Below are 16,200 nucleotides of genomic sequence, written 5' to 3'. Positions count from 1 at the left end.
CCTTCTTCTCGAGGGAGGAAGAGCCAGCATTTGGGAGCGGTCCCGCTCATGCCGAGGCTGAGCGGCGCCGTTTGTCCTGGGGCTCCCAGATGGATCTGGCTCATCGTCTGGGGAACACAGTGCTCGCGGACGATCAGCCAGGTCGCGAGAGCAGGCGGACGGAGGAGGAGTCGGATGGAGACTCCTCCTTTTCGTCAGCCCGTGCTTTTCCAGTTGGATGCGATGGCTGAGTGGCGCACCACGGATCTCTCTCTCCGGGCGGCCAAACAACATAGCAGTCGCCATCGGACGGTCGATGGCGGCTAGGGTCACCACGGAGAGGCATCGGTGGATAAACTTGGTGGGCATCGGGGTGAAAGAAAAGGCTTTTCTCCTCGATGCCCCGGTCTCGCCCTCTGGGCTTTTCGGCACCTCCGTCAAGGCGGTGGTGGGAAAGTTCAGAGAGGCGAGGGCGCGCTCAGCGGCGTATAGAACGTGTATTCCGCTGACGGCGCCCAGGCAGGAGGGTGTCCCTGGCCCATCAAGATTCGAGGATCATCAAAAAAATGTATATATATAAATAAATGGGCCAACGCAGTAGCGTGGCCTCTCGTGCGCCCCCTCCGTGGAGGATTAGGACGTGGAGGAGGCGGGACACCCGCAACAGGAGGAGGGACATCGGGGAGAAGATCCGCTTCCAGCGCCCAAAGCGAGGTGGTGAGTCTCCGCCCCCGAGGGCGCGGAAGTGATGTTGTGTCCCCTCCTTTGTTGTTCTGTTGTTTTCTTTTTTCTCCCCGGGCGCGCTTTACACCAGGCCGCGCGGGCTGATGATGAGCGGAGGTGAGACTCTGACGAAAGCCTGCCAGGCCGGTGTGTGCTCTGCCCGCACACAGTGCATCGTCTCTGGGAAAAGCGGGATTTCGCGGCCGCCTCCGATCGGCCTTACACGTGAGAATAAAGCGCCCCCGCCCTCAGGTTAGTGCGCCGAAGCATGCATGTTACATGAAGCGATGAGGCACTGAAAACAGCGGGTGAGTCCCCTTTTTAGGGCAAACGTTCTTCTTTTTTTGCCGTATGTTTGGACTCTATGCTTCCCTGAGGGATATTTTGTCTACAAAAGATGAAGAAGAAAAAGAAGTGTAACAGTTGGAGAAGTGGGCCTGTAGTTCCCCGGTAAAGGTGGCTAGAACGATGTTTAGGATAAACACAGTGTGTTTATGTAGGCTGTGTGTTTGCTAGTGTAGCAACAGTAGTTTATAAGGCTGTTTTCTCTTCTGGATATGTGTAATATGAGCAGTTGAGGCCTCCGCACATGCCGCGGGCATGTAGCGGCGATATAAACTAACGTATGTTCTCCTGGCGAACGTTTTTAGCCGTAGCCACCTCTGGGTAGCGTTGGCACCTCTGCTAGTGAAATACCTAGATGAATTTGTGAGGTTAGGCTAGCGCATGAACTGCAGTAAGGTCTGTCCCAGTCCTTTTTAGGGCCGTTGTTGTGGGATTATCAGACCGATGCTAGTGCATCAGGTTGGCCTAGGCTGTTGATGGGATGACGGTGGCGTCTCGCGGTGGCATATCGCCCTGGCAGTTGCCCCGGGCTCCTGTCGGTATCCCCGCAGGAGCTTTGTATCCCTACTCGGCCTCCCCGTAGTAGGGTCGTCCGGCCAATGCCCACCCCCCTTCTGCATTTGGGGGTTGTTATTAATGCAAAAAGGTGTATAGCAGAATGAATCGCGACTCAGCCAGTGGTCGTGGGGACGGGGTAGGCGTCTCTTCGCGGTGCGCAGTCAGACTGGTTTTGCTAGCCCCGCCCCCCAGAGCTAGTGCGGCCGCCACTTCTGGGCGGCCCCCCGGCTTGGTTCAGGAAATGGCCGGATGTGTGTGTTCAATATCTTTCACTTTTTGCTCTGTGTCTTCTGCTTCACCTTTTAGGCTCGGGTCGAGCTGTACTTCGCAACCATCTGAAAGCATCGGTTGGTAGGATGCTCCCCTGGAGTCGAAACACTGTCACGGCTGACGCCCTTGCGCGGACGGCGGACCGCTGGACAATCAGACGGCCGCCCTGGAGGCAGGTGGCGTAAGTTGTACTCCCCTCGCTTTAGAGGGTTCAAGGCGTTTTATGCTGAGTGCACTGCTGTGGGCATTGTGTTTTAGGTCCACGCTGGTAGGCGCTGCCTGAGAGACTGCGCCGTCGCAGAAGGCTGCTATGGGCCGCTGGGGCGGACCGACTATAGAAGGCTGGCTGGCGGGACACGCCAGCTGAGGCAGTCCGGGCAGTTAACTCTGGGTCAGGTGGTAGGCCTCAGTAGGCCTCCCTGCAGGTGAGTTCCGACATCGTGGCCCATGTGAGCGGGGAGGGTTCTCCCCAACGATGTCGGCTGCAGCAGAAACCTCGTCATAAGTAGGCCCCTAACGGCCTCCCTGGGGATGAGTCCCCAGGTAGTGACTGGATACCCAGTCCTCATCAGCCAGCAGACAGCCACTGTCAGCCCGACTTTAAGGGCTCGCTGAGTTTCAGCACGCCTCACATGGCATCCCCTGAGGGGGTGACCTAGGGTTCCGACCATTGGTTGACAGGATCTAGGCCGCTTGAGGCCGCCTGTAGGGTGAGCCCCGGTTCCCAGGTCTTGCAACAGTGTGCGGGTGCTAGCCAGGCGGCTAGCATAGTCTGCTATCAGGGACGGGCCGCTTCAGGCCGTCCTATGGTCGTTTCCCGGCCCTGCGGGGTTTCCGGTGGGATTTGCCATCGGATTAGCACCGTATGTCACCAATCTAATAGGGAACTGCCATTCGGCAATAGGCCTCTCCGGGCCGCCCTAAAAAGACCGGATTGTACGTAGGCATCAAACAGGCTTCCCTGGAGGCGAGCCCCGGGAACACAACAGCTCCCAACAGTTTGCACGTTGGCTGGCAGGAAGAAGGCCGCTCTAGGCCGCCTGAGGGTGAGCCCCCGAGCTGGGACGCTCGGTAGGCCAGTGTATTATGCTGTCAGGCCTCTTTTGGCCTTTTTGGGAGGGATTCCCAGACCAGGTCTCGGTGACAAGCTAGCTATTAGCATGGGTGGCTTCTGGCGCTATAGCCTCATGAGCCCCCTGAGGAACCAGTAAAGCCACCTGCCTGCAGGCCACCTGAGGGTGAGCCCCGAGCTGGGACGCTCATTAGGCCAGTGTATTATGCTGTCAGGCCTCTTTGGGCCTTTTTGGGAGAGGATTCCCGGACCAAGGTCTCGGTGACACGCTAGCCATTAGCGTGGGTGGCTTCTGGCGTTATAGCCTCATGAGCCCCCTGAGGAACCAGTAAAGCCACCTTCCTGCGGCTTTTAACAGCTAACAGCAAACAGCTAACACTAACGGTGCTGGGTGGAGGCGCCTCATAGCCTCCCTGAAGGGGAAACGGTTCCTTGGAACGTGAACGTATAACTGGCTTTGGGCTGACAGCTAGCGGCTGCCCGCCAGTGGGTCCCGGCCTGCGCCGGTATAACTCAAGGGCGGGCTCATGCCCTAGCACAACGAGACTCTGTTTCTGCTGCGCAGTCCCTTCAGGACAGGGACTGGCTAGCCTACAGCATGGGTTACCTACCAAGCTGGCTTAAGAGCTCCCCTCATTGAGGGTCGTCTGCGAGCTTACGGCCGCTTGAGTCTGGTCAGACGGGCAGATCAGTCCATAGGCCTTTTTTAGGCCTCCTGAGCACCCCTGTAATAAATGTGCTCAGTAGATCCTAGGATCGAGCAGAAGAGACTCCCCTCGATGGCAAGGGTAAGAAGCACTAAGCTGAGTACTGCTCTCCAGGATTCCCGTCTCCGAGTTCCGGTCTGAGGAGGACATTGCCAGTTTGCAGTCCCTCAGTCTGGATGCTCATAAGTAAGAGCGATGTCCGGAGGCTCTGTTCTGACAGACAGGGTTGGCCAAGCTGGGGTGTCCCACAGAAGTGATGCCAGGTGAGGCCTCCCTGGTGGCATTCGGTGAAGGTTTTTCCCGAATTAGTGACGGCTGGTGGCGCCCTCGGGTCCCCTAGCCACATTCCCTTAAGGGATTCCTTCCTTCGGAAGTAGTAGGTCCCAGGCCCTCGAGCAAGCCGAGAGTAGGAAACCTCAGTTAAAACTTGTTTAGGTTCTCTCTTAGGCACATAGCTTGGGCTATGACCGTAGGGAATGATGTCACTGGCAGCCTGTGTGGCTAGAGGGGGAGTGGTTCAGACTTTCCGCGAACACTCGTCCAGGCAGTTCTCACTGCCAGTAAGGGGCGTGCACTCCCCTCAGCATGGCGGCGTGGGTATATCGTTCCCCATAGCGTCAGCTGACGCAGCGCGAGTTCCCTTTCGAAAGGGAACGTCCCCGGTTACGTATGTAACCTTAGTTCCCTGAGAACAGGGAACGAGGCGCTGCGTCACATGGCCATGCTTCAAGGTGTGCCTGCCCACAGTCCCTTCAGACGAAGCGGATGTTGTCATGTTGGCACGGTGCCTTTTTATACTTCCTGGTCGCACGGTGATGACATCACCAGCTGCCGACGGTCAGTAGGATTGTGATTTGATAGCGATTTCAGACACCTGTCACGCTGAAGGTGTTCCCCATATCGTCAGCTGACGCAGCGTCTCATTCCCTGTTCTCAGGGAACTAAGGTTACATACGTAACCGGGGACGTTTGGTTCGGTTTGTTTTTTTTTTGTTTGTTTTTTTGCTATAAGGAGAAAATGTTTTTATTGCAATAGTCTTTCTTTATTTTACTTTAAAGACTTGAAAGCCCTTACTTAAACTTAACACTTTACTTAAAAAACCAGTGAAAACTTTCCCAGTGTATTGTATAATATAAATCTATATAAAGATTTACAGTGGCAGCTCAGAGATGTACAGTAGCAATTAAGTATGAAATCGAATGAATAAATGTAGGCTAAAATTAAAACTACATAGTCTTCAATATACAACATTGATTAAAAGCGTCTGTATTAAAGGTCTTTTTTTTTATTAACATCATTTTAGAGGTGAAATATCCCTTTGAGGACAAGTGTTCACTGCACTGCTGCTGTCAATTGAAGAACTGTTCACGTCTCATATACAGACACATGTGATTTTCACTTTAGACTGGGCTTATATGTTAAGTTATACCTTGTGTGTATCTGACAGTATTAGCTCAGTAAGACTGTCCAGTAATCTCGTGTGTTTGACAGACGTTTAGTGCAAAACAGTGCATAAGCACGCCAATGAAATGTTTACCGGCAAGGCTTTAAACGCGGCTGAACGCCCCTAACTTTAGTGCATATGATTGGATATTTGCTCATATCAGTGCGTAGACTCACAGGCACACTCAAACAGAGGCAAAATAAACTGAGAAATATTTCAAACGGAGAGAAATTGAAATAATTAATTAAAAGCAAAACCAGCGGGATTAAACCATGAATGCCGTACCGAACGGTTCAATTTACATTCCTTATAAGAGATGCCACAATACTCAATATAATATTGAACCGTTGTGTGTGTGTGTGTGTGTGTGTGTGTGTGTGTGTGTGTGTGTGTGTGTGTGTGTGTGTGTGTGTGTGTGTGTGTGTGTGTGTGTGTGTGTGTGTGTGTGTGTGTGTGTGTGTATGTGTGTGTGTGTGTGTGTGTGTGTGTGTGTGTGTGTGTGTGTGTGTGTGTGTGTGTGTGTGTGTGTGTGTGTGTGTGTGTGTGTGTACCTTTAGCCAGACAGGCTGATCTTGAGTATAATAGCTGTTCAGATGGGCAGTACAGGGGCTCCATGCGTCATGAGCCACTACTTCATTTATGTCAAAATACTGCGACTTGCACATCTGATGAGGAAAGCATAAAAGAAATGTAAAATATTTGTTTATTTATTAACATATTTGTATTTGTTAATTTGAGTGGCTAATCTGAGATGGTGCAATGTGGTCAATACACCAAAAAAAAAAAAAAAAAAAATGCTCTTCTTACTCAGTAATGTTGTCTTGTTTCCAGTCTAAATGTCTAACAATTCTTAAATCAAGATGCATTTACTATATAAGTAAAACAACATAAGATATTTTGTCTTGTTTTGTTGAAAATAAAACCAAAGTTAAATGAGTTTTTGCTTAAAACCAGCAAAATGATCTGCCAATGGGTTGAGAAAAATAATCTTATTTCTGACTGAAATCTTGTTTCTTGTTTCCGTCCCAAACAGAAATAAGATTATTTCTCTCACCCCATTGGCAGATCATTTTGCTTGTTTTAAGCAAAAACTCACTTCATTTTGATATTTTCCTCAGAAAACAAGAAAAAATATCTTGTGTCATTTTACTTATCTAGTAAATGCATCTTGATTTAAGGATATTTAGATATTTGAACTTGAAATAAATGAATTCTTTGAATAAGAAGAGCATTTTTTGCAGTGTAGATGTATGACATATAAAAAGCGTGCTTTGCTCGAAAGGCAATACTTGTGTACCTGAGTCAGCACAGGCTCCCCGGTGACTCTGGAGGCAGGGCATCTCTGGTCCTGATGCGAGCCTGAGGCGACAGACGCCCACTGATCAGTGAACCCCTGCGGAGTGAAAAAGCCACAGTCCTGGATGCTGGAACCTTGTTCAAACTCCTCACACACTCCATCCCCTTCAAACACGTAGCACAAGCTCGGCTGACCTGAAAGAGACAGAGCAAGTATGAGAGTGTGAACACAAACCTATCATAAGTAACAAGTAATGACTCCGCTGCCGAGTCATAACTGTGTTTTCATAGCAACACTGCAAAAAATGCTTTTCTTAATTAGTATTTTTGTCTTGTTTCTGGTCCAAACATCTAAAAATTCATAAAACAAGAAGTGTTTACTAGACAAGCAAAAGTAATTGTCTTGTTTTGGGAAAAAATTACACTGTCTAACTTTTTTAGTTCATTCTTAGTTTAAAAACACCTAGTTATTTTAAAAATATATGTGCTCATTAATGTATATTTAAATCTTTCAAGTAATAAAGTATTCTCGTAAGTTTATAAAATGCCATTGAAAATACATACGGGTGAGGGGTTCGAATGCCGGTCACCATGTTGCTCCTCCATCTTGAAAGTACATTAGCCAAAGAGGGACATACCCATAAATTCAAGCTTCACCTTTCGCGTTTTAACACTCGATGGCACTGTATCGAATGTGAAGAGGGGGATTGCCATGTTAATCTTGGACTAAATCGGCCACCATAGGAGTTCAAACTAAATCAGTATTGAGAGGAACAGAAACTAATATTCACTGGATAGTCATATACCTTTTCACCGTTCGATGGGGGAAAATATCACACAGTGTAGCTTTAAAATAAGCAAAATAATCTGCTAATGGGGTGAGAAAAATAATCTTAATTGGAGGTGAAGTCTGCCCTCTTCCGCCGTCACGTGAGGCAGGGAATGGAATGCCTGGAGAACCACTGACCGTGCCACATTAGTGGGCACCTTGGGCACATAGCCTGAGGTCAGTTGCAAGAGGGCCTTAACTCCACCTTGGGCAAACACCAAGCAGGTTGGCATGATTGCCAACGCCTGGTGGTCCCCCACTCTCCTCAGAAAAGTGATGGCAAGGAGAAAGGCCACCTTGAGGGTCAGGTCCTTGGCCTCAGCCAGCTCCAGTGGCTCGAAAGGGGGCTCAGCCGACCCCTCGAAAACTACTGCCAGGTCCCAGGTTGGGACTTTGGAATGAGCCACAGGCCTCATCCTCCGGGCCCCCCAGAGGAATTGTACGACTAAATGGCGCTTTTCCAGCGTTCCATTACCCCTATAGGTGCATGGAAAGCCCCTATGGCAGCCACGTACACCTTACGGAGAAACGGCGGAGAAACGGTCTTGGAAAAACTCCAGCACTGAAGCCACTGCACAGTTACCTTGGTTCACCTCACGCTGTCTACACCAAGTGGAGAACACATTCCCCGTTAGGCTGTACAGTCTCCTGGTAGAAGGAGCTCTGGAGCTGAGCAAGGTCTCCACGACACCTGCTGACAGACCCTCATCTATGAACTGTGCCCCCACAAGGGCCAGACCCATAGGTTCCACAGCTCTGGCCGGGGGTGGAATATTGTGCCCCCGCCTGAGTCAGCAGATCTCTCCTCAGAGGGACCTGCCATGGAAGGCCACCTAGCAGGTCGATGATGTTGGAGAACCATACTCTGGTCGGCCACCGGGGTGCTACTAGGAGCAGGCTGATGCCCTCCCAGCAGACCCACTCCAGAACTCCCAGGAGCAGAGCGGGAACTGCATACAGACGTAGCCTCGGAGGCGATGTTCTCGCGGGAAATTGATGCGGCCCGAAACGCACTGGGCGGCGGAGTTTTTTCAACTCCTGAAACCACTCGATGTCAGTGCTCACAGCGCACCCGAAAAGGTCAGAAGGCGAAACAGGGCAATCAAGGAGTAAATGTCTATTTCTCTGGCTGAACCTGTCGGGGATCGATGTCTCTCCACACACACCATGCCAGCCATAGAGCGGCCAAAAGCACAGGCCGTCTCTTTGGTGATGTGAAGAAACAAATATTTTGCCTTTCTCAGCTCAATAACATCCTACGGAGAGGGTCCCTCCTCGCCCTGTTCGAGCCCCTTCAATAGGTCGGCTTGGTAGGCCTCCAGTACCACTAGGGTGTGCAGGCAACCACCAGCGCGACCAGCCGCACCATATGCCCTACTCACCCGCCTGGATGTTTCACGGCATGGCTTCGAGGGCAAAGCTACGGCCTTTAATGATGCAGTAGTCTCGGGTGAGAGGTATAGCCCGCCTCAGCCACTCCCAATATATTTGCAAAATCTAAAACTGGGGATTGGATAAGCAGGCTGAGACTGAGGGCCTTTCCCATGATCTGTGCAACTCATTGTTCAGATCGGGGAAGAAAGGGAGACCCCGGCGAGGAGGTTGAGTCCAGCGCTTGAAAAAGCATTCATCCAGCTTATTTGGTGGCTAGATGTCTTTTTCCTTTGGCCAATCCTAATTCAGCTTGGCCACAGTGCGGGACAAAACCTCCACTAGCTCCTCTATAGCGGGTGTGTGGAGTGGAGACTGCCCCACATCACCCGCCTCGGTGCTCATGGTGATCGATTCCTCGGAGTCGGACAGCCTAAGCAATGGATCCTCCACCTCGCATTATAATATTGTTTCCTACAGGACAAACAACACCAAATAGTCGACAAACACAGAGCGCTAACGCTGAAGAGCAGAAAACCAACTGCTCTATGTGACGGCATCCCTTTGTCCTGTCCGGGTATGCCGTCACTCGCTACATCACAACGCAACACCAATCAGGATTGGCCTTTTTATATTCACGCTTCAGGCGCGGCACACTGGGGAGGGACCCCAAACTGTCATCTCGATGACACAGTGCGAGTTCCCTCGAAAAGGGAATTGAAATGCCATTCTTCGTGATATTGATTAATTACATAACATTAAATAAATACATACATTTTCTAACCCCCATATCTTGAATTTTGTGATCATTCACATGCATTTATAAATGCATTTGAATACTTTTAATAATGCAGTGAAATGTTTGTCAATAATATTAAATATTTAATGCGGAAAGGACAAATACTACTGATAATGAATGAACCTCTAAAAGGTCCCTAAAGGGTTCTTTTGATTGAACCCTTAAAAAAGTTCTATATAGAACCTTTTCTTCTAAGAGTGTAGGCTTCACTTATGTGTGAAGGAACGTGATTCCACCCAGACTAGTGAATAAACAATCAAGACGTCGCATTGAAATGTGTGGATGATGTCACTACATATGAATGAGTTATGACAGAAGTGCACGTGGAGCTGAAAAGAGAATTAGCACTAAAGTGAATTCATTAGACACGTGCGAATGACATCTTGTTTGAGAATGCTGCAAGGTAAGAGGAAGATGACGCATTGGTGGGAACAGCTTATTAAAGGCAAAGGGCTCAAAGGGGTTCTAACATCAAATTAAAAGCACAAGCGTTTGATTGGCCGCCCCACTGCAGAACAGCTGACCTAACCCACATGCCAATGCCAAAGGATTTACTTGTTGATCTTTGCTCCTCAAATACGCTTTTGGAGATAATATATGAGAGCTGCTAATGTGGCATTAGAGTAAATATCGCAAAAAAAGTCATTCCTGAATGCACTAAATCCACAAAAATGTGGTTACAAGCTACTATAAAAACATTGGGATGTTTGAGGCATGCGAGCCAGTCGCTGCTACGTCTACAGTCATGCTTGAATTAGACACTTCTCATGCTTCACACTCACAGAAAATATAGTACTTTCAGTCACGGAAACAACATTGACCAAATGGGTGAAATATTCATTTTTTTTTTTTATTCCTGGATTTCACTCTCACTCCAGTACGGGCAGATAACATCATTGTTATTGAGATCAAATGTTCAGTATGTTCAGTATGTTATCCTCTAACGTACTGAACATGCAACCCTTTTGACCCTTCCCAATAGCGTGATGGCATAAAACTATGAAAATATTGAATAAGAACATCTTCATTGCATGCAGGATTAACACAGTGTAGTGCCTTAGGGGGACCACATTTGAAGCACTGAGCCAATCACAACTCTTTATATATTTTATATTAACTCTGTATATATTGTATATTTAACTGTTCATTTTGTATCTGCATCTCTTCCAGCAAAGTATACAAAACATGGACTAGTCATATCTTGATCGCTTGATCTTGATTATCCTCAGGGCGCTCTCCCAATCCCCTCTATGGATAATCCGGACCTGATTACATGAAATAGCACCAGTTACAGTAAATGATGACATTATGAAGATCAAGCACAGTCTCTACATACTGAACATGCAACACCTTTGACCATTCCCAATAGTGTTATGGCATAAAACTATGAAAATATTGAATAAGAGCATCTTCATTATATGAGTTGTGTTACAGTAAATGACCTAAAAAATCCACAGTTTGGACTGGATACTGAAGTCTGGACTTAATCTTTGAATCTCTCTCCAAATATATTGCGCAAAGATTCAAACTGAATGATCGGACATCACAGATTCTGCTGTTAAGGAAATTACTTATAATTCATTTTGGGAAGTGTTTTTTTTCTACACTTTTTCTGGTCAGCCAGTGATTTCTCGATAATCATGAGAGGATTTTTTATTTTTTTTGGTTATGAACTGTGAACAATTTAGAAAGAAAAATTGTATTGTCAGTTTACTTGACTTTTGGAATAAGTAGCATTTTATACTACGGTATCCGTATACAGTGAAAACTGTACTACAGTATTGTGAAATATGATTCCAAATTAAAATAAGGGTTTTCTATTTTTAATACACTTTAAAAGGGATTAAACAAGAGCAATGTTTTGGTAAATAGTTCTTCCTCAGGCCTTTCCCCCCTAGTTTATATTGTACTTTCATTCCACACGCCTAAAATGATTTACCAAATATTATATTAAACTCTAATTAATTATTATGATGGCAAAGCTGATTTTTTTCTTGATGTGACATGATTTGATCCTTCAGAAATCTGCTCAAGATACGTTTTGTATTATTATCTACATTTGAAAATGGTTGTGTTTCTTAATGCGTGTGTGTTATGAAAATCTAATTAAAAAGAACTGTAGCGTTTATTTTGAAATATTTTGTAACATTAGAAATGTTGCTGCTGTCATCATTGATATTTGTTGTACCCTTGCTGCATAAAAGTATTAGTTTCTTTAAAATAATAATAAGCTTTTTGAACAGTAGTGTCGTTAATATTTATATTTTTTATTTACATTTATATACACTGTCAGAAAAAAGGCACACTGCTGTCACTGGGGCGGTACCCTAAGGTACAAAACTGAAAAGGTACTAATATGTACCTTTAAAGTACTACTACTATGTACCTTTAAGGTACTAATTTGCACTCTAAAAGTACTGATATGTACCTTTAAGGTACTAATATGTACCATTTAGGGGTGAGTAAGGTACAAAGATGTACCTTTTCACTTTTGTACCTTAGGGTACCGCCCCAGTGACAGGACTTTTTCTGAGAGTGTACATGTTCATTTTTATGACTGACTACTTGCAAAGACACATTAATGCTGATAATACAGGAAATATTGCAACATAATGAAAATAGATATTTTAATATACACATAATGTATACATGATATTGAATATATGATGCCCCTTAACAACAGCAGCAACAAAATCATTAAGGATTTCTGTAGTATGCTATATAATATGCAGCAATAATCAAAATGTTTGTTTGTACAGTTTCTGATAATAGTGAAGATTATAGATAACAATTTTGGCGATATTAAAGGAGTAACGCTTCTCTTCATCTGATGACAGACAGTCTGTTATAAGAATGGATTCAGGAATTTGTTTTTTCATTTGATCCATAATGCTTTTCAGAAGGAAAACTCAAGATCTAATATTGCACAATGCTGAAAATGTAAGGGCCATTTGGATTTTTTTGGAATAGGTGCAAACAATAAAGACATTTCAGTTTGAGAGAGAAAAACATGAGCAGAGAAATCCGAATTTACAGGAGACAGCAATATTGCATTGTTTTGTTTTGTTTTGCGAGCTGGTTATGATTATTGCCCTGGTTTATTATCCTGTGTGGAAGTTTCTGGTGCTTCTGTTGTGCGGCCAAAGCTCTCAGTGGACAGTGAGATTATTTGTTTTGGCCAGAGTGACTCACCATGACACTTGAAACCTGCTTCAACATGGCATTTTTTTGAGCAGCCGTCTCCATCTAAGAGATTCCCGTCATCACAATCTTCAGTCCTGTGGGGGAAAGATAGTTATGAAATATGTGGAAGTTCCTTGGCTCTGCTTCACAACACGAAACACTCAAACAAATACTCAAAAATATGAAACATTCTTTAAAAATGACTAAAGCACATAACATGCAAAGCCTCTGACAGACTCAATAAGTTTATACTGACCCCTGTAGTGTGCCATCACCACAGAAATGTTCTCCGTGAGTATAAACCAAGCCTGGGGAAAGTTCGCTGAACAAACCGTCCGACTCCACCTGGATCCTGTACAGGTACTGAACATCCCTCTGCACATCTCTATGAGCAAACAAACGCAAACACATTCAGAAATATATATATACAAAGTTAGTAAAGTGATGAGTAAGTGGTGAGAACATTAAAAACCTGAGATTTTTCAGTCACACTTCCTGTTAGTCACATTTTCAAACCATAGTCATTCATTTGACCAATTAGTTCAAAAGCTTGGAGGAGCTTATCACTGAGGAGCACAGCAAGCAGCTGTCTTTACAAGAATCATTCCTTTAAACGATGGGTTGGGGTTGTTTTTCAGGGGTTGGCCCCTTAGTTCCAGTAAAAGGAACTCTTAATGCTTCACCAAGACATTTTGGACAATTTCATGCTCCCATCTTTGTGGGATCAGTTTGTGGACGGCCCCTTCCTGTCCCAGCATGACTGCGCTCCAGTGCACAAAGCGTCGCTCCATAAAGACATGGATGAGGAGTTTGGTGTGGAGGAACTGGACTGGCCTGCACAGAGTCCTGAGCTCAACCCGATAGAACAGCTTTGGGATAAATTAGAGCGGAGACTGAGAGCCAGGCCTTCTCGTCCAACATCAGTGCCTGACCTCACAAATGAGCTTCTAGAAGAATGGGCAAAAATCCCCATAAACACACTCCTAAACCTTGAGGAAAGCCTTCCCAGAAGACCTGAAGCTGTTAGAGAGGGTGGGCCGACTCCATATTAAACCCTACGGATTAAGAACGGGATGGCATTAAAGCCCATGTGCATGTAAAGGCAGGTGTCCCAAAACTTCTGCCGATATAGTGTATCTATATTATATTATTCAGTACAACAGCTCTGTAGACCCTTTTACTGTTTGTATACAATGATGACGTAGCAACGTATGCGCGCGCATTTTGGCAACAAACTGTGGCGAGAATCAGCAGCATGTCAAGCTACGTGAGCGGATTAAGCAACACAAATCGAGAAAGTTATTTTAAAAAGTTGACTTTATCAAATGTTATTCGACTACCAGATCCGTGTACTATAGTGGAATGGATAGAAGAAGTTAGCAGATGGCCAGGTGGTCGGATATATACGTATGTAGTTGAGAAACCGAGCGTGTACACCCGAGACAAGCATATAAATTACTGGATGCTTATGAATACGTTGTCTGTGGGCATGCACAGAATGTCCAATACAATGTTCTACATTTATTCTCACCGACATACATTTATCCTTTTCCTTACATTTTATGTTGTTATTGATTAGTGTGTCGACACTTCTGTTTAAAGTTTAATTTTGTAATGCTATAGTACTTTAATAGCAACTATGTTGCTTGCATACATTTCTCAGATGGTTATTTTGCAATTAAACTATTAATAAAATCATTACAAATGAAATTGATAAGTACTGTGATTATTGATATGATAGTCTGGGGGTGGGGGGTACATTATACACACCAGTGGCAGCCAATGTTGGGAGGTTTATTATAAATAATTAAGTTTCAAGTGCAGTAAATGTTTTACAAAGGAAATTTTTTTATGCGAGCATTTTTATGTCCTCGTTCCAATCAATGCATTTAATCGCCTGCATACCGCCGGTTCTTCTGAAACGGCCGTGATCCTGTCGGAATCCTATAAAACTGAAGCCCATTGGTGGAATAGCGATTAGTGCAACCAAAAACGCAACAGCCAGACATTTTGATGCTGGGAAACCGTTTAGATAAACTTTCGGAGTTCCTCACACGTTAGAACCACTAGGGAACAACACCACTTCCGTTGCCAAAATGCGCGCGCAACTCTTTGATCACGTGGGCTGTAAAAGGATCTATTGCTCAAACCACAGTATGAATTTCACCAGTTCACACTTACATCCATTAAATAGAGTAAAGATTATGCGTATTTGGCGTGCTGTCTGGGGAGGGAAATATTGCCCGAACCCAGAGTATCCCCCCGTGACGAAGATAGTCTAGAATTAGATTGCAGTTTATGATTGTTTTGATATTTATAGCAGTTGATTTAAGTAAGTGCGGAGAAGGGGTGGTGGTGGGATGCTGCGAAACTGTCAATGACAGGAAGGTAAATCGGCTGTCTATATACACCTCCTATCATTGATTAACTGATTAGTTTAATGTGCTCCTCTTGTGTTCCAATTGGCTTTAATTATCTGAGCCTGCTCCACCTGTGTTTAGTTAGATTTAATTGTCTGCGCGTGCTTCTCCCGAAATTAGTTTATGAAACTTCAATTAAAACATGCAGCAGTAATACTTGATCTAAGATATATTTATTCTCAGGCTGAACTCAAATCTAACCTTGTTCAAAATGGAAACGACCTTTTAATGTTGAGGGTATCGCTGCATGTCCCACTGTGATGTTCCTCAGGCTATCGATCTGATCTGATTCAATGACACTGTAAAAAGAGTCTCACTATGATTGCCAAGGCTTGTTTGATTTCAGTCATTTTCCGGCTGGTGGTAAGAGGATGCCTAGCTAACTGAGCATCATCTACTTCTCCAGCGGGTCTTATTTCTCAACAAATTGCCCTTATTAATTATGGATTACTTCCAGGGACAAGGAAGGGGAGAGAGACTACTTAAAGAAGTCACAAAGGGAGATCCGATGAAGGATCTGTGCAAGTGATAAAGTCATATTTCTCTCTTCGTAGCACATCAAGATGTAGAGAGAGGCAGTGATCTAAAGCACAAGATATCTTCTGGTAAGGTACAACAATGTTTTTGTTGTGACAATTATACAGTAAAATAGCTTTTAGTCTCTTAAAACCTTCATCTCTGTGACTAAGGAGAACTTGAGCTTAAATACATCAAATGTCTGCATCTATTTAAATAATTTAATGAAAAAAAACATTTTTTTCTTAAAAAATAATTAAGAAACACAAGAAAAAAATATTTAGACTTGTTTTAAAGCATAATAAGCAAATAATCTAGTCTAATAAGCCATTCTTAAATTTAGCTACAAAAGTGTAAATATTATAGAGTTGGATTCCTGTATGATTCAACCCTCTAACCAAAGTTATTGTTAGACATAATTGATCTTTTTCAGTTTATGGAAATAAAATAACCACTATTTGAATTTTAACAATCCCCTATTGACATGGGCTCCACTAGACCCCGAAGGTGTGCTGTGGTATCTGGCACCAAGATGTTAGCAGCAGATCCTTTAAGTCCTGTAAGTTGTGAGGTGGGGTCTCCATGGATCAGACTTGTTAGTCTAGCTCATCCCACAGATGCTCGATTGGATTGAGATCTGGGGAATCTGGAGGCCGAGTCGACGCCTCAAACTGGTTGTTGTGCTCC

The 16,200-nt window shown here is 45.1% G+C and overlaps 1 protein-coding gene and 1 long non-coding RNA gene across 2 annotated transcripts in view; one reads left to right on the top strand and one right to left on the bottom strand.

Moving 5' to 3' along the window:
* The window catches only part of pappa2 (pappalysin 2), a 139,704-nt gene that overhangs the window by 54,355 nt on the left and 69,149 nt on the right, over positions 1–16,200 (bottom strand). Inside the window, exons 9-12 of the mRNA XM_067453476.1 lie at positions 12,834–12,962; positions 12,587–12,672; positions 6,397–6,590; positions 5,651–5,764 (exon numbers count right to left, since the gene is read on the bottom strand). Of these exons, the coding sequence (XP_067309577.1) occupies positions 5,651–5,764; positions 6,397–6,590; positions 12,587–12,672; positions 12,834–12,962 (523 nt within the window). The remainder of the gene's footprint in view (positions 1–5,650; positions 5,765–6,396; positions 6,591–12,586; positions 12,673–12,833; positions 12,963–16,200) is intronic.
* Positions 1–16,200, top strand: part of LOC137089910 (uncharacterized) — a 66,359-nt gene that overhangs the window by 43,029 nt on the left and 7,130 nt on the right. The window lies entirely within an intron of this gene.

Source organism: Pseudorasbora parva, chromosome 9, assembly GCF_024679245.1.
Source record: "Pseudorasbora parva isolate DD20220531a chromosome 9, ASM2467924v1, whole genome shotgun sequence".
NCBI classification, from domain to species: domain Eukaryota; kingdom Metazoa; phylum Chordata; class Actinopteri; order Cypriniformes; family Gobionidae; genus Pseudorasbora; species Pseudorasbora parva.
Note: the sequence above shows the minus strand (reverse complement) of the source record. Positions and strands in the feature narration are given on the sequence as shown.